The sequence below is a fragment of the Pan paniscus genome, chromosome 4 (genome assembly GCF_029289425.2).
Source record: "Pan paniscus chromosome 4, NHGRI_mPanPan1-v2.0_pri, whole genome shotgun sequence".
NCBI lineage: Eukaryota > Metazoa > Chordata > Mammalia > Primates > Hominidae > Pan > Pan paniscus.
In genome coordinates, this window is record NC_073253.2 from 134,922,603 (window position 1) to 134,946,304 (window position 23,702).

A 23,702-nucleotide genomic window follows, 5' to 3' on the forward strand; every position below is an offset into this window, starting at 1 on the left:
GCTCCCGCCCCTCCACCCCAAGCCTGGCACAACTTGTTTCCTGGCCAGGATCCGGCCAGGGCAGATTGGAGGAGCCTGGTATTGCCCGGCCTGGGCAAGGAACGGGCAGGATGCAGGGGCCATGTTTATAAGCCTAAAGGCGTTTGGGGTGCTCTGGGGAGGGGACCTCAGCCCTTATCTCCTATGCGAAGACCCCAACCCAGTCACCTTTGTGGTCTACACTCCAAAAGCACCCATTAGGTAGGGCAGGGCCCAGAGCTGAGTAATGCTTGGTTTTTCGTAGCTTGAGAGCCCAGAGAGGGGGATACGCTGCCCCAAGGTCACACAGTGGGCTCCTCAGCCTTCCCCTCTACCCTCATGTGGGTGGGGCCACTGGGAATTGGTGAACATGGGGGGTTTGCTGGGGTGGGGGGCCTATATTTAGTCAGTCCTGCAGAGCCAGGGCGCCTCTGGGAGCAGCTGCTGGGGTTGGGGGGAGTACACAGACAGAGGCCTAGAGCTGCATTTAGTCTGGACAGAAATATCCTCCCCCCACCCACCCACTCACTGGCTGGGAGGCCAGGCTGCGGGCCTGTCCCCTGAGGGGCAGCTTGCCTGGGCCTGGTGGCCGGCGGGACAGGCAAGATGACCCGATAGGCTTTTCCCAGCTCAGGTTTCGATGAAACAGGAACCCCGGAGCCGCAGCCTGGGCCGAGGGGGCCAGGGCAGCCGGAGTCTGGGGGACCAGGACAGCCTCCCCCACCTCCGCCCTCATGCTCCTCCCCATGTTGCAGCCTCCCCTTTTCAGAGGCCTGGGGAAGCAGCAGGTTATTTATCAAGCCAGCCTCCCCGCCGCGGCTGCCCGCGCCGCCCCCCCACCTCTTGCGCTGTCGGCCATCAGCCCAGCAGAGCAGGGTGAGCTGGGCGGGCGGGCGGCAGGATTAGCTCAGGAGACGTGAGTCACCCCATCCCCAGCAGCCCCGAGAGGCCCTGCGGCCTGGCAGGCAGAGTGCACACTCACGCACCCCACACGCGGCACACCCGGGCACACACTTAGGACAGACACAGTCACTTGCAGCACACGTAGTTCCACACGACTCAGCACACCCAGCCGACACGCGTGGTACAGACTCGGTCACATGCACCATGCACACACAGCTCCCATGTGGCGCTCCAGAAGCACACTCACGGTTCCAGCCACAGCCCAGCCTCTGGCACACACACCCACTGGCACGTACCTAGGCGAATGCACATACACAGGCACACATAGGCGTGCACACATAGGCCACTCTCACCCCATTGGCCCCACACACTGGGGCCTGATCATTCTCAGGCCATAGCTTACCCCTAGATGATGCCATAGAGTGGGCCAGGGCACTGGCACACACAGGCGCACCTGCTGTGGTCAGGGCTCTGTTTCCCTAGACGCCCCTTGTTTAGGCTTACACGGAAGAGGCCCGGCCTTCAGCCATGTTGTGTCCACCGGGTTCTGCAAGGTGTGGGTGGGGAAGTGGAGATGGTTTTTTCCCATAGCCAACCTGGCTCTGCCCTCTCTGGGGAGGAGGTCCAAGTATCAGGCATGAGAGTGTTAAACCCACTGCCCTCTAGTACAGGGCCTCTGGCCCAGGCAGAGTGGGTTGGGTACATGGGGGAGAGATACAGGGGAGCTGGGAAAAGGAAAGGCTGGAGAAGGAGTGCCAGGGAAAGTCGATTTCCCCAGGACCACTAAGTGGCCAGCTGGTTCCCTGACCTGGGGCATGGGGTCCTTGGGAGGTGACAGGGGTGTGCCAGAGATGGGGGGAAGAATGAGACCTCTGATCAAATGGGCCCAGGAGTCTTTCTGCCTACCTTCCCTGCTTACCGCACACCTGCTTCTCCCTGTCCCCTTAGTTGCCAAGGCCCTCATTATCCAGTGCCCCCACTTAGATTTTGGCCATGTCCCTGGTTCTTAGTCTACAGCCCTGCAAAATGGGTACAGAGCTGGCTTGTGTATAAGGAAGTCCTGGGGTGCTGAGAGCTGAGGGTATGCCCTCAGGGAGCCTTTTTAAGCCTCTGCCCGCCTTTGGGGTTGGGGCCTGCCTTCCTTGCACTGGGCAGAAATAAGGATATACCCCTTTTCCATATGCTGCCAAAAAAAAAGCCGTTTTTCGGATGAGAGAAGTGAGTCTGATGGGAATGGCTTCATGGTCATGAAGGGCTTTGGATGCAATCTCCTAACACCCAGACTACAGGTCATTCTGGGCCTACAGTACTGAGACAGCCTAGCAGTGGTCAAAGGGCATGTGGCTATAAGGACTCAGGCCCAGTTGGGCTCCCTCCTCCTGGCCACACAGTTCTCCATAAACGACTGGACCGTGGTTGAGGAGGAGAGAGGGACCCAAGCATCCTGAGGGACACAAACAGCAGTGGCCAGTCAGGAAACTGGATGCCCGGGCCACGGACTCTGGAGTTGGACAGGCCTGGGCTCCACACCTGGCTTGGTCGCTGCCTGCTATGTAATCATGGGCCAGTCTGCTCACCTCTCTGACCTCATGTTTGTCACCTGTGAGATCAGTATGACTCTCATCTCTGTCTCAAAACCGCAGGACCTGAAGTAGATGGTGGGGTGTGTTGTCATCAGTTCTCATTATGTCACACCTGGATCTCCAGGCGAGCGTGCCCCTCCACCTGCTCCACTAGACCTGGCATTTTTCTGGGGGTGGCATCCCACAACAAGGGCTCCTTAATTAGAATGTCTTGGATTTAGCCTTCTCTAGGGCTGTTCTCAGATGGGGATGCTGAGGTACCTGAGTGAAGAGGCTGAGCTGGGGGCCAGGGGTTGGGGGAGGGATGGGAATGGGTTGGACCCAGGGCAAAGGAACCCATGGGCGTTGGGTGGAAAATCCTGGAGGCTTCCTAATATCAGAGGGAACAGAGAGAGCCGACTGTAGTTTCAAGGCTTTCTCTGTCTCCCACCCCCTACGCTCACACAGCAAGGCTATATGTTAGACTTGAGCAGGGACTTCCAGGTGGCAAATGGAGCCTTTGCAGGGTGGCGAGAGGCTTGGGATGTGCCTTTGTGGCAGGGCTGTCAGGGCTGTGGGAGATCTAAGAAGAGCTGACATGAGCCGGCAGGGCTGAGGGCGAGGGAGGTAGGAGGAAAGGCTGTCTAGAAGTGTAGGCAGGCCTTCTTCCTTTGGGCAGAAGAGGAGATGCAAGCTTGGCCAGTGGGGTGCTACCCTCGTTGTAACCTTCAGGCTTCTACCACATGTCCATCCCCCCATGGTCCTGCAGGCTAGAGGGGGAATGCTTTGTATTTGGGGCTGGGGAAACTGAGGCATGAAGGATTGCCTCAGAGCTCAAAAGCAAACGGTGACAGAACCAGGGCCATGACCTAGGTTACCCAACACGCCTGGCCTGACTTGTCCGTGACGTTCACACTTATGCTGGCAGATGTGGACAGTAAAAACAACAACACGGCTATCCTTAGTTGAGCACCTACTGCATGTGGACGCTACACTGACCCCTTCACATAGGTCCTCTCCAGGACCTGACGAGGTGGGGGCTGTCAGCGGCTGCATTTCACTGGCTAGGGGTTGGGCTCAGCGAGGGTCAGCAACCTGTCTGAGGTCACCTAGGCTGGAGGCTGCAGAGCTAGGAGAGGAATCCTGACTCCAAAGCCCCACTTGGACCCTGGCATGGCCTGAGCCTGTGTCTCTGAGATGAGGGGCTCCCCTCGCCCCATTACACACAAGATGTGTAGTGTTCCTAGTTGAGCCAGCCCCCTCCCCCATGCCCAGCTCCTTAACTCTCCTAGGTCCCTCTGCTATCTCAAGGCACTTTCCAGGTTTGAACCTAAGAGCATTGGAACTGCTAACCTAACCCCTTAACTCCAGGGAGGAGGGTGGATGGGTGGGTGAGGGATCCCCTGAGGAGCAGATGGATGCCCCTTGGGGTTTCTGGGTTCTTCCTGCAGACAGGTTCTGGGAAACTCCATGGTTAGGCCTGTGGAAGCTGCCTCGGGGCCTGGTCAGGGTTGCGCACCTCCTCCACCCCCTCCCCAGGGGCTCCATTTCCCTCTCCTGGGCACCCTGCAGGGAGGAGTTGAGCAAGTGCCCTTGAGCTGGCACTTCCTCTTTGGTATACAGGGACATAGCCACAATGACCCCCCATCCCGTGGTCCGTGTGTCACTTAGCACCAGGCGCTGCATGGCCCTGGGTCAGGGCTCACTAAAGGTCACTTCATCGGGTTGACTTTACTAGAGGCTGGTCCCAGCCTCAGATCATTTCCCCTTTCTGGGCTCAGTTTCTTCATCTGTGAAATGACTGGGCGAGTCTGCCCTGCGCACTCTCTGAGGCAGGGGTAAGTTCATTCCCCGCAGACACACTTAGGAGCTTTGTGACTGGTGTTCCAGTCCCCCAGGCCCAGAGCTCCTGTAGCCCTGACACCTGCACAGGGGTCCAGGGGAAGAAGTGTGGGCTCTAGAGTTGGGCCAGACTTCTTTTCAGCCTCACCTCCACTGTCCACACGTGCTTGACCTTGACCCACACCAGTGCCCCACTCAGCTCTGAGCCTCAGTGTCCTCATCTGCAAAATGGGAGAATCATGATGCCTACCTCTGTGGGTTGCTGTGACCATCAAACAAGATGATGTGGACAGAGCACCTGGCACAGAACTGATAGAGTGTGGTGACAGCGGAGCCCTTCCCCCCAGACTATCCTCCTGGTCACTGTACCCCAGCCTTGGTCTTGAGGATTCTGGGAAGGAGATGGTGCCAATCTGCTGGCTCAGCCAGCTTGGCCACTGACCTTCAGAGCACCCAGGCTGTCAAGGCCGCCGACTGCCTGCTGGGCGGGCAGGGGGGAGTGCCAGCCAGCTCCTCGCCTGACGCTGCCCGCTCCTGCTCCCACTCTCCTCTCCCTCTCTGCGCCTGTGTGTGAGCTAATTAATCTCAGCCCCTTTGGGAAATTAGAACGCCGCAGCCGCGGCCTCCTCAGCCTCGCGGTGCTTGTGCTGCTACTGGGCCATGCCAAGACCCGCTGTGGTTTAGGGGCACCGGGGTGGGGGATGGGGGCACCGGGATGAGCTGGGCCGGCCATGGGTCTCCCTGAGCCCCCACCTCCTTGCCGGAATGCTCTGGTCTCTCAGCCCCCTCCTTTCCCAGATAGCATCCATAAGGATGCCAGGCCAGTGCCCAACTGTGGTAAAACCTAACCCCCAGTGGCCTCTCTGACCTGGTCCCAGGGCTGGTATGGCCACCCCCTTACACCACATTCCATCTCATTGCAGGGTCCTCTTGCCTGCCCAGCTTGGGCTGATGGAGACAGATGTAATTATGGAATTTTGCTTGGGAAATTAATTTGAAAAAGTTAATTAATTGGTGGTTCCGGAGGTGGCGGGCTCCACGCCCGGCCAGTCTTGCTGACGTCAGTGCTGACCCACTGGAGACGTGCAGCTTCCGGGCAAGCTGGGCAGAGGGACCCCAGTGACCTGGCTGGGCAGCCCTGGAACAGGTAGATGGACAGCGAGGAGCAAAGGGCAGACCAGTGTCCTGGCCCAGAGTGGGCACCTGGGAAGGGTTTGTTGACCAGACCTGCTGAGGATAAGAACCCGGCCACTTGTTTGTGTGTTCAACAAGCCGTTGTCAAGCTGCTATGGTACACTGACCCCAGTGTCTCAAGTGCCCCCAACCAAAAATAGACCAGTTCTTCCAAACCCCTTTTCTCAAGGAAAACCTCTAAACCTATTCTCAAAGGCTTTTTCAAAGGGCTCAAAGGACATTATCGGGCCAGTGTGCAGATGAAGCCACTGAGGCTCGGAGAGGGTGGGCCTTGCCCGGCTTCTCAGCAGTGTCCTCCAGCAGGGTGGAGCAGAGGTGGGTAGAGCTCAGTCTCATTTCCAGAGGACGTGTGCCCCAGCTTCAGAATCCCATGGGCGGCCTCCTCCCAAGTATGGGTGATAGGGGCCTTGAAGTTGACTCTTCCCAGGGAGGAAGCCACAGAATATGGCCAGCCCCTTCACCCCCTTCACCCCCATCCCTGTGTGTGCCTGTGGGAGCTTCCCCTACTACCCCATCCAAGCCTCAGAAGACCCCCATGCCCCAGGGGTCTCAGGGTACACAGAGACCCCCACTACCTCCTGGACCTCCTGTGGGTCTTCTGACCACAAGCCTCAGCCAGATCAAGTCCTAGTTTCTGCAGGAGCGTGGGCTTTGGTGTGGTCTTTGTCCAGACAGGAGAAGGGTCAGGACTGGGGCAAGAATGGCCAGGCCTGGGACAGGTCAGGGATACTGAGCCACAAAGAGGCCAGGGAGATGAACGTGGGCGCTCCTGAGCTATGTGGCCTTGGGCAGGTCCCTTAGCTTCTCTAAGCCTCATTTTGCTCATCCGGGAAATGGGGATGATCACAGATGCCATTCAGAGAGCTGCGGAGAGGCGCAGGGACGCATAACCACTTGAAGTGGTGCTGGCTCTGGCGCAGGCTGTTTCACTGCCCAGTGGAGGCAGGCTGGGTGGAAGAGCAGTGAGCTGACTGAGACTGTGCTGTGGCTGGGGCCTGAGGACCAGTGGGTTTTGAGAGGGGAGCCTGGTGCATGTGTCAGAGGAACTGAAGAATACAGGAGATGATATTTGTGAGACCCTGGGCCCTGCTCCAACGGAGTCAGCCCACCCAGCATTTACCCTCTGACTTGTTTCGTGTGTTCCCTCACCTCCAGGATTTCCAGGGGCCAGGTGGGCCCTGCTCAGTTTAGTATGCCTCACCTCCCATAGCTGTTCAGGATCAAAGGGAGCATCATGGGCAGGCTGAGCTGGGCACTTTGCATCCCTGTCACTCTGATGTGGTCTGTAGTTTGGGTTTCTTCAAGGTCCAACCCCAGTCTTGGGTTTAAGTGGGCCACACCCACTCCCCGAGCATCCTGTGTAGACTGGTTATGGGGTCAGAGGACAGGCATTTCCTCCTCCCACCTCACCTCCTCCAAGAAGCCCTCTGGGTGCTGCTCCCCAGCACTTTGCCCATTGACTGAGCACTCAGGGTTCTCTGCACAGACTTTTTTAAACCTTTCTCTATGTGTCCCTACACTGGGAGCTCTCTGACCATGGGGTCCATGGTATCTCCTGTCTATCCTAGTGCCCAGCACTGGGTTAGCACTCAATGTGGGGGCATAGGGCTCTTGTGCCCCTATTTTACAGATGGGTCAGTTAAGGCCCTGCAAGGTCACACAGCCTGTTGAGGGGCAGAGCCAGCCTGGTTCAGGTGGGTGTGGGGCCACTTGGTACCGGCTGGGGTCTTCTTTCAGGCCTCAGGACCATTCCTAGGCTTCCTTAGGCCCTGCAGCTCCTGACCCTCCTGGCACTATTCCTGGAGGGTGAATAGTCAGTCCTGTGCTCTTAAGAGTTTGGGGGTTTGGGGGTTAAGGGGTTGTGGCATCAGACTGAGGGTCAGAGGGCAGGCCTATGAGCTTCAGTTTCTTCATCTGTAAAACAGATCTTAGTGTTTGGGGGAGCAGGGGTGGCTGAAAGAGATCACGCGTATGTTGTTCTCGCCATCCTTATTATTACCACTGACACTGTTATTTTGTTATCATTACATTATTATTCATGCTCCCAGGGCCCCAGCAGCTGCGGTGGCTCCAGGCCTGGATGCAGAGCTCTGGTGTGCTGAAAAGAAGTTGCAGTTCCTAATTAGTCAGCGCTCCAAGGAGAGGGCCTGGGTTTTAATTTTTGCTGCAGGGTCCCACCTGCCCGAGGCCTCCCAGCCCCTCTCATCCCTTCCTGGGCTGGGCCTGCGGCACCCTCCCCAACCTCAGGTAGGGGGCCTGGCCCGAGGCAAAAACCTCCCCAAATTTCCCCTGCCACTCCCTCCGCCTCGCAGACCTCTGGGGCCATGAATCATTTATGAGGCAAAAATGAAACCAATTAAGGACAAACTTTGAAAGCCTCTAATTGCTGTGCCTGGTGGCACCGTGGAATGAGGGGAGGCCAGCCTTCTCGGTGCGGAATCTCCTTGGCCCAGGCCTTCCCAGGCTGCCCGTCCCGCCGCGGCTCAGGGCGCCTCCCGGCTCCCTGCCGCCTCCCAGCCGGACGCGGACGTGCCTGCGCGGCTCTGGCGGCCGCGTCTGCCGCCCCGGCGCCCGCCCGGGTCCCAGGCCGACTAATTAGGCCCGGCTCCCTCCCGCGCCGCCCACTGCCCGCACCAGGCCCGCTGCCCGCTCCAGGCCCGAGGTGATGGCGGCTGTTCCTGCCGTTCTGGGGCCTGTGCCCCAGAGCTGGCCGCGTTTCTCGGGGCGGGAGCCAGCTCTGCTCGCCTGGCTTAACCCAGACGAGCCCAGGACGCCCTGTCCCTGAACCCCATCGTGGCGTGCAGGTCTGAGTAGGCTCTGGGCCATGCCGGGGTACCTGGCTTGGAGGCTCTCTTCAGTCTCGGGAGAGATATGCTTATCCCAGGCGGAGCGGAGAAGGCTGGGGGATGACTGATGATAGGGGGAGTCGAGAGGGGATGTTGAGCCCTGAGGTGTTGCACTGAGCACGGATCCAGTTCCTCTTGGCTTTGCCACAAACACAGTGACCTTATGTAGAGTCCTTAGCCTCGGTTTCCCCGTTTGTAAACCATCAGCACCAGCCCATTTTCTCCTGAATTTGGGATTTAGGGAGCTGGGCTTTGTATACCCCTCCCAGTCTCCTCTCTTGGGGGGTTGCTGAGCGGGTGGAGGTAATGTCTGGACCTAGCAGGGCCTGCCTTACTGCCATGAGCCCTGGATGCCAGTGGCCAGCCTGCTCGCTGTGCTGAGGGCCAGGCAGGCCCTGGGCACTGAGGCACGTTGTTTGCTGAAACCAAATTTCTGTGCTTGTGTTTTTCCATAATTATATTAGCAGGTGGGATTTTTCCTCGGGGAAGCAGTGGGAGGGGGAGCGCCATGGCAGTGTCCCCGCCCGCTCTAAGCGTGAGCTCACACTCAGCTCTGCCCGCCTGCCGTAATGATTTTTTAATTATGCAGCCAGTGCTCGGAATTGCTAATCCACCTCCAGCCCTGCATCCCCTCCTGCAACTCACACCCCAGCCCCTGGCTGATGTCCCTAGAGTGGCGGTGCCCAGCCCCGTGCCCATCACTGAGTGCTTGGGACAACCGCCATAGCGGGAGAGAGGGTAGGTCAGGAAGGGCCGGAGGGGCGCCCCTCCGCCATCTGCAAGTGACAAGACTTGTGGCTGTCTTTGTCTCCCACCCTACCCCTAGACCCAGCATGGCTCACACCTGCCAGGACAGCTATGGCTTTAAATGAGTTTGGGGAGTGATCGGTGCCCACACCAAGTGATGTGGCCACACTCATTTCATGGACATTAGCCTGTCTTCCCAGCCTTGTGTGACCCCAAGGACACATGCACACAAGTACAATTTTTGTCACACCCATACTCACGCTTTACTTCCCTTCTACACACACACTCAGCCCCACAGCCAAGCTACACACACACACAATGGCAGGCTCTGCGTGCTTCTCACACATGTAGCCTTACCCGAGGGCAGGGGCACCCTCAGGAGACCCCACTGCTGCCTCCTGTGCCCTGCAGTGGCCCTGCTCCCACTCCCTTGCCTCCAGACCCCCCAACCCCATCCCCATCCACCCTACTGGGAGGTGCTCCGAGGTCTTCTGGCTCCCGCCTCATGGGGTGGCTGCCTGTGGCTGGGGCCAGCCTGAGCCTCCATCGACCCTGGCCTGGGGGAGGTGCTGGGGGGGTTCTGCAGCACTGTGGCGGCGGCTCCTCTCCGGGCGCCCAGCTGTGGCATCTGTCAAGGTCAGATAGCGACTCCGGAACCAGCCAGCTCGGCCCCATGGCCCCTCTCGCCTCATTATTTTTGTGTTCCGGGGCTGCGGCGACACCTCCCTCCCTCCTCCTCAGCCTCCTGCCTCTCGCCTGCCTCCCCCACGCCTCTGCAGGGAGGGCCTGCGGTCTGGGGGCTTTTGTTTTCCAGTTTTTTCCACGCTCAGGCCAGGCAGGCGGGTAGACACTGGCCAGAGCTGTTGGACCTTGAACAGCAGACAAGACAGGTGTCCCCCTTACAGCTGGGACAGATTCTCGGCTAGTGGAACCCTGGGTTGGTTTCTCAGAGGCACAAACTGAACCTGGATGGAACCAGCCCCCACCACAGCCCAGGTGCACCTGTGGGCAGCTTCCTGTTTCCATAGGGGCCCTAGCAGCTGGCACCAGTTCCTGTCTACACCATCCCCGTCCCAGTAGGGCCCCAGACTCATACAGCCCAGAGCTCCTGACACAACTCACAGTGCATGCGAACATACACACACTGGCATTCATGCGGCAAAGATGTGTTGACACGTACAGACCAGAAGACTCCACAAACATCCTCTCACCACGTAAACCACCCTATTCGCACACACATGCACTTGGACATCCATGTACATTCACAGACTTGGGTCGCACACACATGCCTCCACTTTACCCTCAGGGAGGTCACAGAGTCAAAGATCTCCCCCAGCACTGCTACATGATCCCCATATATGCTTTAATGCTGTGGTCTGTAGAGGGTGACATCTTGAGACTACACACTCAACCGGGCACATTCACAGTCCACTGGACACACACACACAGTTGTGCAGCACACCTCCCAGGTAGACACGTGAAAACACACTGTATGCATTGCTCTCGTCACCATACACGCTCCAGCCCCCTGAGCCCACTCCCAGGTGCCCAGCATCCTTGGGCAGTTATGCCACCCGAGGGGCTTTTGTCCCCCGAAATACCGGGAAGTGAGCTTGAGGCCTTAGCTTGCTGAGCCCTGTGTCCAGGGAGCCTCGGAGAGTGGGAAATGGTTTGACAAGGACTGCCCGGCCCCTGCCCAACCTCACTGTGTACACCACTTTAGGCCCAAGAGCGCCAGGATGGCGTGGGATGGGGCGGGGGGTTCCAGGTGTGTCATGATGGGCTTGGTGGCTGCTGGCAGAGGCAGACTCTGGGGGGTGACCTCAGCTCTGTCTCTGGGTCCCTCCTCCCACCTCCAGCCCCTGATTTGAGTGTGTAAATGTTGGAGGAATGGGGTGTGGGCAGACTCCAGGCCCCCAGGGTCTCTAGAGTGGCCCTGGCCATCCCCTCTCTTCCTCCTCCAGCTGTGGACTGCTGTGACTGCCCCCAGGAGAGGAGCTAGATGGAGGCTTAGCAGTGGCTGGGCCCCCACCCCCCAGGAAACTCAAAACCCTGGGCCAGCCGCGGGTGGCGGGTTGGGGCAGGCACAAAGAGGGCCTCTGTGCGGCCGGCTGGGCTGCCCACAGGATTCTGGGGGAGGAGGCAGGAGCCGGTTTCCGTCCCGTTCTGCTTCCTGCGGAGGCTGCGGAATGCCCGGAGCTCTGGCCCAGCCTGCCCCGTCTGGCCCACCCGCAGCCCCTTCCCCATCTTTTCCTGGGCCTTGGGGTACAGCTGCAGACTTCTCTGCAACAGGGCCCTGAGAGCCACCCTCCAGGACCCAAGGGAAACCTAGGGGATTTCCCCAAGCCGAGAGCTGAACTGGACCTCACCCTTTAGCTGAAGTCTTCCTTCCCTCCATGTGCTGCGGAACCCTCAGCCAGGGTTGGAGCACCAGGCCCTGGAGTCACACAGACCTGGGTTTAAATCCTGGCTCTGCCACTTACTGACCTTGTGACCTTAGGCAGGTGACTTTATGTCCCTGAGCCTCAGTTGCCTCATCTGTAAAATGAGGATAATAATAATTGTAGTAGAATCCGGTGAGAAAATGCATGTGAAATGCTTAGCACAGTGCCTGGTGGACAGTAAGTGTGCATTATTACGACCTGCTGTTTATTTTTATTTATTTATTTGTTTGTTTGTTTGTTTATTTTTTTGAGATGGAGTTTTGCTCTTGTTGCCCAGGCTGGAGTGCAATGGCGTGATCTTGGCTCACTGCAACCTCTGCCTCCCAGGTTCAGGCAATTCTCCTGCCTCAGCCTCCCGAGTAGCTGGGATTACAGGCATGCACCACCATGCTCGGCTAATTTTTGTATTATTAGTAAAGACAGGGTTTCTCCATGTTGGTCAGGCTGTTCTCGAACTCCCGACCTCAGGTGATCCACCTGCCTCAGCTTCCCAAAGTGCTGGGATTACAGGTGTGAGCCACTGCGCCCGGCCAGGGCCTGCTGTTTATTTTAATGTCCTCTGGGGAACTTAAGAGTGGAAGGGAATGGATGCTCCTTGCCACAATAGGTCTCACCTCTTCTAGGGTTCAGTCTCAGCCCTGCGTCCTGCTCAAAACCCTTCTCTCAAATCAGTTTCCTACCTGCAGATCATATCAGTGACTGATCTCGGCCTCTGGGGCCTTCCTCCTGAGGTCTGGAGGGTGGAGGGGATCGCTGTCTGGAATCCTTTTTTTTCCCTCTGTATCTCTACCTCCTTCCCCATGATATGCCCTGGGATCGTGACTTCTGCAGTAGTTCGGGGTGAGAAGCAAGAGCCATTCCTTTCCATTTTACAAATGGGAAACTGAGGCTTAGTGGCGGAAAGAGCTTGGTCAAAGTCACCAGTCAGGGAGGGACAGGGTGGAGCCACAAACCTAGGCCTCAGGCCTCCAGTTCCCTAGCCAGTCCTAGGCACATATGCCTCCCCCAACCCCAGACACACAAACACACCCCACACAGGAGCCCCAGAAGGACAGTGCGCCATCTCTGATTTCTTGACTCATGCATCCCTGGACTAGCCTTCCCTGGCTTGTCCCATGGTGAGGCCCATCAGTAGGGAGGTCCTGAGGGGGTACGTGGGCCTGATTTCTGATTGGTGTCAGCTCAGAGATCACCACATTGGGAAATGTTTACTACAAGATTCAGGGGATCCCAGATAGACAAGGCGTCATTACACCTGCTTAAGCAAATTGCCTGCTCTAAATGGGGCAATAATAGGACTTCCTTCAGAGATTGGGTATGAGGATAACATGAGATAAAGCATGGACAGTGTGGCACATAGGAAGAGCCCCATACTTGTTAGCTATGGTCCCAGGTGACAGATGGGAAAACTGTCTCAGAGGCCAGTTTTTTCCCAAGGTCAAAAAATGGGGAAGGGTCTTCCTGAACCTTTGACTCTTCCAGGAAAGGAACCTGGCCTGAGGGAGGTGCCTATTGAGGAAAGGGCCTGTCTTTATCAGAGGCATCCCAGGCATCTCAGTCCCTAGAGCCCCAGGTCAGAGCTTACTTCCTGCCCGGGGCCTCAGTGTTGCTGTGCATGAATGGGCTGATCCCCTCCTCCAGCTGTTTTGGGGAGCACCGTAAAACAGAACAGAGCCTGGCTGGGTGCAGTGGCTCACGCCTGTAACCCCAGCACTTTGGGAGGCTGAGGTGGGTGGATCACCTGAGGTCAGGAGTTCAAGACCAGCCTGACCAACATGGTGAAACCCCATCTCTACTAAAAATACAAAAATTAGCCAGGTGTGGTGGTGTGCGCCTGTAATCCCAGCCACTCTGGAGGCTGAGGCAGGAGAATTGCTTGAACCTGGGAGGCGGAGGTTGTAGTGAGCTGAGATCGGGCCACGCACTCCAGCCTGGGTGACAGAGCAAGACTCTTGTCAAAAAAAAAAAAAAAAAAGAGAGAGAGAGAAAACAGAGCTCTACATACTCCAGGTTTGCTCAAACCCTTTAGTCCTCAGGCCAAGGCATGGTTGGTACCCAACCCAGGAGGAGGGGTGTAAGAGGGTCAGGGGTGTGGAGTCAGGGATATAGAAATGCTGTCCTTTGTTCTGTCCTTGGCAGTCAGTCTTGGGGTGACTCTAGTGGGGTTGAGGCCATGTCTCACCCCAGGCCACCCTCTGGGTGCTCGCAGTGGCCAGTGTGTGGGGGTATGTGTGTCCATCCATAGCTGGATGTGTGCCCTGTGCTCTCCGCCTGGGGCTGCGTTTCTCCCTGCCTCCAAGACCAGTCTCCCTGGGCTTGAGCAGGGCTTCTTTTTCCCTCTGGAAACTCCCCAGGCTGAATCATGGAAATCAGAGACGGAACACCCTCCCTTCCACCCCATTGCCCAGCTTGGTTCAACCACCATAGCCTGTGGTCTGCTTTGCCCACCATCAGCCTGTCTGCGTATTTTGCCTCACTTGGAGGCAGGCCAAGGAGACCAGCCCACCAAGGTGGGGGGAGGAGACAAGGGCCGGGATGTCAAGTGCTGCATGGAAGCGTGGAAAGTGGTGCATTGAGCCAGGGTGTGCAGCTCTGCTGGGCCAGTGTTGGGGGTCCTGAAACGCAGCCTCTTCCACGAGCCTCCCTGGGCAGGCAGAATGGCTGCAAGGCTGGTCAGCCAGCAAGGAATGGCGGGGATGGTGCCTTGGTCAAACCCTGCCCTTGGTAGTGGTGATGGTTGCACAACTCTGTTGATTTACTAAAAATCATTAAATTATATGTATACTTTAATGTGGCAGAATTTTATAGTATGTAAACTATACCTCGATAAAACTGTTTTTTAAAAATCCTGCCAGCCAGGCGCAGTGGCTCACGCCTATAATCCCAGCATTTTGGGAGGCCCAGGTGAGAGGATTGCTTGATCCTCATAGGAAGACCTCATCCCTACTAAAAATTAAAATAATAATAATAATAATAATAATTCTGCCCTTGGCCTCAAGGCCCTGCACAACTGGGACCCTGCCAGCCTCATAGACACACCTCACGTCTACTTCCCCACCTGCTTAGGCTCTCTTTCATGCCTTTGTCCCCTCTCATTGCTTCTCCTTATCCTTAACTCTCAAATTAGCAGTCCCTTCCTCCAGGAAGGCCCCAGATAGCTCATTGTGTCCCCTTCCGGCTCTTGTTTCACACTGGTTCATGTGACTGTGGGCCCAGCTCCTGTGCACTCCTGGAAGGCAGTGCTGGGGTCTGGGTCTGTGTGCTCTGCTGTCTCTCCGGTATCATAAGGTACAGGGCTGCTGTCGAGGTAGGTGCAGGGAAGATGTGTGCAAAGGAATATCTAGAACATCCAGCTGTGGGCCACCTGTGTACATGTCTGTGTGCAGATGGCACTATGTCATCCCAGGATGTCCCCTCCTTCCCAGTGCTTTCTGGCCCGAGAGTTCAAGATTGAACCCTGCGGGGGGTGAAGTGAGGCTCTTCTAGGGTTGAGGGTTGAATAAGGGCACTGCCACCACCTCCAGTGACCTCACTGCCAGCTGGCATTATGATGTCACTGGCTTAGCATTCCAGGCCCTGGGCATCTCCAAGTGCCCCAGGTGGGGGCACTCTCCTGGGGTCTGTGACAGCTTGCCCCCAACCACGGAGAGGTGACAGGCACGGTAACAATCCTGGGGAGTGAGAGCAGCCTTGGGGTACCTAGGTCACCTGCCTTGGGCCACTCTGTCATTTGCAAAAGTGGCCACAGAACAGGGTGACTAACACTTGGGCTCTGGGTTCAAGCTCTACCCCTGCTAGGCACCAGCTGTTTGACCTGAGGCTGACAGCTTGAACCTCTCTGAGCCTAAATTTCCTCATGTCTGAAATTGGCAAATAGTTTCTGTCTCCCGGGGTTCTGGGGAGGCATTCAGAAGCTAAGACATGTAAAGCATAAAAGCACAGGGCCTGGGACACAGTAGATACTCAGTAAATGCTGGTTGATAGGATCCGTTGGTTAAGGAAACCAGAGTGGCAACACAGGTGGTGGGGGCTGGCTAGAAGGGGGCAGGCTCCGTGCCTTCTGGGGCTGGCCAGAGCCTTAGGGTAGAGGCACGGGGTGGCCTCCACTGCCAGGAAGGTGGCCCCAGGTATGAGTCTCCCTCTCCTTCCAGCTCAGCCAGTTAGCTGGAGCCTACAGGAGGCATTGGGCCCTGCAGCCATGCTCTGGGGCCAAGAACCCATTACCCCCCACCTCCTCCTCGGTCCTCCCCAGTCCTCCTCCCCAGCCTCCTCCCCACCTCCCCCCAAGCCCTCCTCCCCACCTCCCCCACAGTCCTTGCCACCCTCCTCCCCACCTCCTCCACAGTCCTTCTTGCCACCCTCCTCCCCAGCCTCCTTCCCCCAAGCCCTCCTCCCCACCTCCTCCCCAGTCCTTCTCCCCACCTTCCTCCCCAGCCCTCCTCCCCAGACTCCTCCCCACCCTCCTCCCCAGCCCTCCTCCGCAGATTCCTCCCCATCTCCTCTCCAGCCTCCTCCCCACCTCTTCCCCAGCCTCCTCCCCACCTCCCCGCAAGCCCTCCTCCCCATGCTCCTCCCCATCTCCTCCTCAGTCCTTCTCCCCAGTGTCCTCCCCACCCTCCTCCCCAGACTCCTCCCCATCTCCTCCCCACCTCCTCTTCTCAGGCCTTGGGCTACACAGTGGGTCTGATCTGGTCTCCTCGCCACTTCTCTACCCTTCCCTCTGCCTCCCTCTCCTGTGGGCATGCCCAGCTGCCTTCTGGGATTCCCTCCTTAGGGCTGTTTCCTTGTCTTTTAGACCCTCAAGTCCCTGAGCCTGGACAAGGTGTCCTGGGTCCCTGGGTCTCTGAACCCTGTTACCCCAGACACTGCTTCCCATGACACTGTCTCCACTAACCTTGACCCTCTGCCCTTCCTCTCCAGCTCGCCTTTTCTCTGATCCTCCCCTCTAGTTCTCTGTCTCATGATTCTGTCCCCACCACCTGTCTCTATTCTGCCCCCGCATGCCCCTCTGCCCCCCAGCTTTCCATGACTCGTCCCCCCTCAGCCCCCCGTGCTCTGTCCCCGCCCGTCAGCCCCTGGTCCCAGCTCCCGGCTGGCCGGCTCCTGCATGGACAAAGGGGTCCTTTGTGGGCTGACCGCGGCTGGCGGGGCGGCGGGGCGCTGGCTCCGCATTGCTGATGAAACGGAGCCCTTTGTTGTCCCTCCTCAGGCGCAGTATTTCTTTTTGGGGGCTGGATGCGTTCCTGGCAGGGCCGATGATGGATGCGCCCGCCGCCGCCCGCCTGCCCGCCAGCTTTCCCTCCCGCTCATTCCCGCTCCGCTTCAACGCAGCCCTGACTCCTCCCCTGCTGCCTGGGCACTGCCAGGCCCTTCCTGGCCTGGAAGGGGATGGCTGTGTGCCCTAGAGTAGAAGGCTGGGACCTGGGAGAACGTCCCCTCTATGTCTTCCTCTTCCATGAGTAGGGCAAATGGGGCTTTTGGTCAGGGGTCCACTGGGACCAGGGCATCAGTTTTTCCTAAGGTCTGAAGGAGAAGATGAGCCAGGTACCAGGGCCGATTTGGAACAAGCTTGAGGACCAGAGTTCATGTCTGTCCACTCTGGATTTGAAAACAGAGTTGTCCCTGTGAGCCAGTCCCCCCGTGTACCCACCTCCCTTCAACTTCTGTGGCTGAAAAACCATAGTGTTCTGCCTGCAGCACCTGTTTGGTGACATATCACATCCTCTGGTCCCAAGCTCAGTATGTCCCAGGACCTCAGAGGCTGGGGGTGGGTGGGCCCTGAGGAAGGATAGAATAGTGGAAGATTAGAGAAATTCCAAGAGAGGAACAGAACATGAGGTTTGGTCCCCACCAGGAGAGACTCAGGACGGAGACAAAAGCCGAGACACTCAGCCAGAGCGCCAGCCCTGAGCGCAGGCCAGCTGTGTTGGAGGGAGCTGACTTCTAATTGACCTGCCCGCCCCGCACGCAGAGCCAGATCCTGGAGCTGGGAGGAGGGAGGGGGTGAGCAGAGCAGGAGCAGCGTTAATGCAGCTATCGATTTCTGCCACCAGCCAGCAGGCCACAGAGGCGGGGGACGCACACAGGGGCTGGGGCGCAGCCTACTCCCCTCCCCATCTCTGCAGCCCACAAGACACCTGCCTTCTGCCTTCTCCCCTCATGCAGTATCTGGGCTGCCAGGGTTGTCGTCCAGGGCAGGGCAGATGAGCTTAGTTGGGCAGGAGCTGGATGAGCTGACTTGACGGTTTCTGTCCCTGATCTCACTGACCCTGGTCCCCAACAACTAGCCAGGGTCACTGATTCCTGAAAGGGTCACCAGTCTCTGAGGAGAGGGGCTGAAAAGACCATCCTGGTCTTGGCCGTTATGAGGTGGGAGGGAACACAGCTATCCTTGGACACACATGGTCTTCTTGCTTCAGCTCTGACCTCTGATGCCCCCCAACCCAGCCTGGATTCCCTGCCAGGGCCCCCCGGCTCTGTCCTGGTGGAATCTGCCATCTTGCCCAGCTCTTCCTCCTCACCCATTTCCCTCTGCTAGGAAGGAGCCCTAGGTGGTCTGGTGCCCACTGGGGAGGGACAGGGAGTATCTGGCTGTTGATGCCGGCTACTCGCCTCACCCTAGAGACAGAGCTTTTCCTTTCCCCACACCCGGTCCTCTTTGGCCACTCCTTAGTCCTGGGGAAGCCCCCCCTCCCCCCCGCTTGGGGCCTCAGTTTCCCCCTCTGTAAATGCAGAGGGTTGGACTAGATGCTCTCTTGGGACAGGCTTGAGTCCTGTGACTAGGGGGGTTTTGGGGTTGCCTGGGGACAAAGATCCAGTGTGTGCTGCCCTCAAGCCCAGGGCATGATGGGGCCCGCCAGATGTGCGCCTCCCCCTTGAGCCTCCAGCTGCTCTGGGGCTGGGCCCTGTCCTCCCACCCCTCTCCTGGGGCATGCTAGGCCACAGCAGGCAGACAGGGAAGCGAGGCTGGAGAGCCGGGACTGATGAGGAAACTGCCGCCTTGCTCCATCTGGCCCAGTCCCTTCAGCTGAGGAGGCAGCTCAGACGCCTTAGCCTTGAGACCTGAGTAGAGCAGGCCCTGTCCCGGGATGGGCTGCCTTGGAAATATGGAGGTGGCCAGAGGACAGGCTCCTGCTGGGCTCCATTCCCTTGAGGGTCACGCCTACTCCTCAGTGCCAGCCTGCCCCAGCCAGAGGCCCCTCCTGGCAACAGCCCACCCCGGCTCTCTGGGTTCTCACTGAGACCTCCACCCAGGCCCTACTCTGCAGGCCTTGTGAGGCCTCTGCCCACCACCGCCCCCAATCTGGGAGCCAGGCCAGAGCACCACAGTGAGGCCTGAGTAGAGACAAGAATGAGGTCTGAGACGATAATGATTGTGGTTCGGGGGTTGAGAAGGAAGCATGTGCCAGGGTGTGCACAAGCATGTCCTCTCACTGTGGCAGGGGACGGCTGGTCCTCTGGCCCTGTGCTGCTCGCCCTGTAGCAGGAGGGGAGAAGATCCCTGAAATAAGGGTTCTGCACTCATTGGCAAACTGGGTTACACAAAGGCAACCAGGTTCCTTTGCCTGCAGGACATGTCAGAGCCTTGAAATAACTGATGTGTATTAGTAATCCCCAGATGAGGATCCAGGGGCAGCCTTCCAGACTTAATGATCTGTACCATCAAGCACTCTTCTCCTCAGATGGAGAAGGAAGATTAGGATGTGGAGGTGGTTTTTTTCTTATTTTTATTTTTTTGACAGGATCTCACTCTGTCATCCAGGCTGGAATGCAGTGGCATGATTATAACTCACTGTATCCTCAACCTCCTGGGCTCAAGCAGTCCTCCCACCTCAGCCTCCTGAGTAGCTAGGACTACAGGCATGTACCACCACACCTGGCTAACTTTTGTATTTTTTGCAGAGATAGAGTTTCACCATGTTGTCCAGGGTGGTCTCAAAACTCCTGAGCTCAAGCGATCTGCCTGCCTCTGCTTCCCAAAGTGCTGAGATTACAGGTGTGAGCCACTGCACCCAGCTAATAAGCATCTCCAACACTCTCCCACCCCAGCACAAGAAGGACTGCCTGCTTCTGGCAGGTCTTCCTAGACCCTAGCAGAGCAGATCTGGGCTGTGGAGGCCTGGACTAGGGCCTCCACCATGCCGCTTGGTGGCTGTGTGTTCATAGACTGGTAGTTCTCCTAAATCTTGTTTCCCTCATCTATAAAGTAGATTACCAGCCACTGCTTCTAGAGTTCTTGTGGGTCTTAACTGAGATAGTACAAATAAGAAATTTCTCACCAGGATGGATCTGGTGCTTAATAAATGCCTGGTCAAGCACATGGTGGTCAGGATGACAGGACCGTTGATAGTGGCGGTGGTGGCGATGTTGAAGGGGGAGGTGTTCACTGCTGCCCTGACCCTGTATCCTCTTGTTGTGACAGAGTGAAGACATTTCCACCTGGACACCTGACCATGTGCCTGCCCTGAGCAGCGAGGCCCACCAGGCATCTCTGTTGTGGGCAGCAGGGCCAGGTCCTGGTCTGTGGACCCTCGGCAGTTGGCAGGCTCCCTCTGCAGTGGGGTCTGGGCCTCGGCCCCACCATGTCGAGCCTCGGCGGTGGCTCCCAGGATGCCGGCGGCAGTAGCAGCAGCAGCACCAATGGCAGCGGTGGCAGTGGCAGCAGTGGCCCAAAGGCAGGAGCAGCAGACAAGAGTGCAGTGGTGGCTGCCGCCGCACCAGCCTCAGTGGCAGATGACACACCACCCCCCGAGCGTCGGAACAAGAGCGGTATCATCAGTGAGCCCCTCAACAAGAGCCTGCGCCGCTCCCGCCCGCTCTCCCACTACTCTTCTTTTGGCAGCAGTGGTGGCAGTGGCGGTGGCAGCATGATGGGCGGAGAGTCTGCTGACAAGGCCACTGCGGCTGCAGCCGCTGCCTCCCTGTTGGCCAATGGGCACGACCTGGCGGCGGCCATGGCGGTGGACAAAAGCAACCCTACCTCAAAGCACAAAAGTGGTGCTGTGGCCAGCCTGCTGAGCAAGGCAGAGCGGGCCACGGAGCTGGCAGCCGAGGGACAGCTGACGCTGCAGCAGTTTGCGCAGTCCACGGAGATGCTGAAGCGTGTGGTGCAGGAGCATCTCCCGCTGATGAGCGAGGCGGGTGCTGGCCTGCCTGACATGGAGGCTGTGGCAGGTGCCGAAGCCCTCAATGGCCAGTCCGACTTCCCCTACCTGGGCGCTTTCCCCATCAACCCAGGCCTCTTCATTATGACCCCGGCAGGTGTGTTCCTGGCCGAGAGCGCGCTGCACATGGCGGGCCTGGCTGAGTACCCCATGCAGGGAGAGCTGGCCTCTGCCATCAGCTCCGGCAAGAAGAAGCGGAAACGCTGCGGCATGTGCGCGCCCTGCCGGCGGCGCATCAACTGCGAGCAGTGCAGCAGTTGTAGGAACCGAAAGACTGGCCATCAGATTTGCAAATTCAGAAAATGTGAGGAACTCAAAAAGAAGCCTTCCGCTGCTCTGGAGGTAACGGCGCCTTAGAGGGAGGTGTGTGGGCTCTTGTGTCTGTCTGGCAGTCCAAACCCACCCCCATCCCCTGACCCCACTTTTCCTACCTGGGCAAGTGTCTGGGGGATGCCCCCCCCAGTCCTTGGGGCCTGGGGGTCTGGCTTCAAGACACCAGTTTACTGCCCCAAAAGTCAGAGCCACATTCTGAGAATCCTATCAGGCCATAATTTGCAAGGCAAGCATAAAACTCCAGGCAAGGACCTAGCATTCTCAGCCAGGCTCTGGGATTCTGATTCCTCTCCTGGGTTCTGGGTCAGGTATTGAGATTTCCATACAGGTCCTAAGTTTCTGATGCTCAGACATGGCCTAAAGCATCCAGTCCATGACCTAGAACTCTGGGTCTCTCCCCTGCCCTGTTTAAGGGATTCTGTTTCACGGGCCCTGTGCCCTTAAGCCCTTCATTTGCCCCTCCAGGGCCATCTTTCCCCCAAGGCCACCCAAGGATAGAGCTGTTCCAGTGCTGGGTGCCCTGCTCTGAGGCCTGGAAGGATCCTTGGTCTGGGCACCTAGTTGACAGATTTTTGGGGCTGGGGTAAGGGGAGGTGACCATGAGCCCGGAGTGGACAAGAACCTAGCCACTGTAGGATTGGCTTGGAGAAGGCAAGGGGTTCCCATGCTGCTATCTCTGCACCCCTGTGGCAGGGCCGTCCCTGTGCCCCCAGATGCAGCAACCTAGCTGGAGTGCCAGGCCTGGGTACAAAAGCATCTTTTCAGCCTGCAGTCCCTGCCCTTGTCCCCGCCCCTCTATGAGTGGGCTTGACGCAAATGTCCAGAATGGTTGGAAAACAACAGTGGTATATCCCAGCCATGGCCTCCTGGTTACCCTCCCCCAACCCCAACCCCAACCCCAGCCCCAGCCCTTCCATTTCTGCTCTCCTATGTACACACAAAGGCACCCACTTTAGTCCAGTGTAGACACACATGCACACACACATAGACACGGCCGCTTGAGAAATAGCCCAAATACCCACCTCCCACAGCTCCATACCACACAGCTCAGCATAGCACGAGGCACACACCCATATGCACACCCGTCGCACGTGCTCACACGCTCACTTACAGAAACATGCCACAGCCACCTGGCGCTGTTGCCTTTGGGCCAGGGGAAGGGACTTCCTCTCTGGAAGGAGGGTTCCTGGGCACAGTGGCTCAGGAGGCCTCAGAGTCCTCGGGGCCTTCTAGCAGCCCAGCAGGTCAAGCGCCTCCTTTGGCCTGGCTGGGGTGGCAGGAGCTCCGAGGGGTGGCTGCTCTTCCTCCATGCCTGTCCCTCCGCCATGAGGCCATCCACGGGGGAACGTCTTTGCTCCAGGCCTACCCGGACCCTGACTGAACTCTCTCCTTGTTTTTGTCTCCCGCCCCCGCCAGAAGGTGATGCTTCCGACGGGAGCCGCCTTCCGGTGGTTTCAGTGACGGCGGCGGAACCCAAAGCTGCCCTCTCCGTGCAATGTCACTGCTCGTGTGGTCTCCAGCAAGGGATTCGGGCGAAGACAAACGGATGCACCCGTCTTTAGAACCAAAAATATTATCTCACAGATTTCATTCCTGTTTTTATATATATATTTTTTGTTGTCGTTTTAACATCTCCACGTCCCTAGCATAAAAAGAAAAAGAAAAAAATTTAAACTGCTTTTTCGGAAGAACAACAACAAAAAAGAGGTAAAGATGAATCTATAAAGTACCGAGACTTCCTGGGCAAAGAATGGACAATCAGTTTCCTTCCTGTGTCGATGTCGATGTTGTCTGTGCAGGAGATGCAGTTTTTGTGTAGAGAATGTAAATTTTCTGTAACCTTTTGAAATCTAGTTACTAATAAGCACTACTGTAATTTAGCACAGTTTAACTCCACCCTCATTTAAACTTCCTTTGATTCTTTCCGACCATGAAATAGTGCATAGTTTGCCTGGAGAATCCACTCACGTTCATAAAGAGAATGTTGATGGCGCCGTGTAGAAGCCGCTCTGTATCCATCCACGCGTGCAGAGCTGCCAGCAGGGAGCTCACAGAAGGGGAGGGAGCACCAGGCCAGCTGAGCTGCACCCATAGTCCCGAGACTGGGATCCCCCACCCCAACAGTGATTTTGGAAAAAAAAATGAAAGTTCTGTTCGTTTATCCATTACGATCTGGGGAGCCCCATCTCGATATTTCCAATCCTGGCTACTTTTCTTAGAGAAAATAAGTCCTTTTTTTCTGGCCTTGCTAATGGCAACAGAAGAAAGGGCTTCTTTGCGTGGTCCCCTGCTGGTGGGGGTGGGTCCCCAGGGGGCCCCCTGCGGCCTGGGCCCCCCTGCCCACGGCCAGCTTCCTGCTGATGAACATGCTGTTTGTATTGTTTTAGGAAACCAGGCTGTTTTGTGAATAAAACGAATGCATGTTTGTGTCACGAAGCACCGCTGGCTTCTTGCTCTCCGGTTTTGGGGGGCTGACTTGGGGGCCGTTCCTGAGCAGGGGTTGTCTGGGACCACCTGGAGGAGGAAGAAGGATGGCCCAGGGACATTTAGAATGGGAATTTCTTGGGGAAGAGAGGCCTCTGGATCCAGAATGGGGGAGAGCAGGAGCAACCAGCCCAGCAGACAGGAGGGAAAGGCTCTTAATCTGGA

At 57.5% G+C, this 23,702-nt stretch overlaps 1 protein-coding gene across 6 annotated transcripts in view; it reads left to right on the plus strand.

The window, feature by feature from the left end:
• The window catches only part of CXXC5 (CXXC finger protein 5), a 35,753-nt gene extending 12,264 nt beyond the window's left edge, over positions 1-23,489 (plus strand). For 3 of the 6 annotated variants that reach the window (XM_055113016.3, XM_057302414.2, XM_063604250.1), the window contains exons 2-4: positions 19,459-19,552; positions 19,979-21,062; positions 22,470-23,489. In XM_055113016.3, the coding sequence (XP_054968991.1) occupies positions 20,139-21,062; positions 22,470-22,514 (969 nt within the window). In that variant the 5' untranslated portion in view covers positions 19,459-19,552; positions 19,979-20,138 and the 3' untranslated portion in view covers positions 22,515-23,489. Of the gene's footprint in view, positions 1-15,116; positions 15,219-19,458; positions 19,553-19,978; positions 21,063-22,469 lie in introns of those variants that run through there. The other 3 variants (XM_034960612.4, XM_003829198.5, XM_008954563.3) reach the window with 2 other exon arrangements.
• Positions 23,490-23,702: the final 213 nt, after the last annotated feature.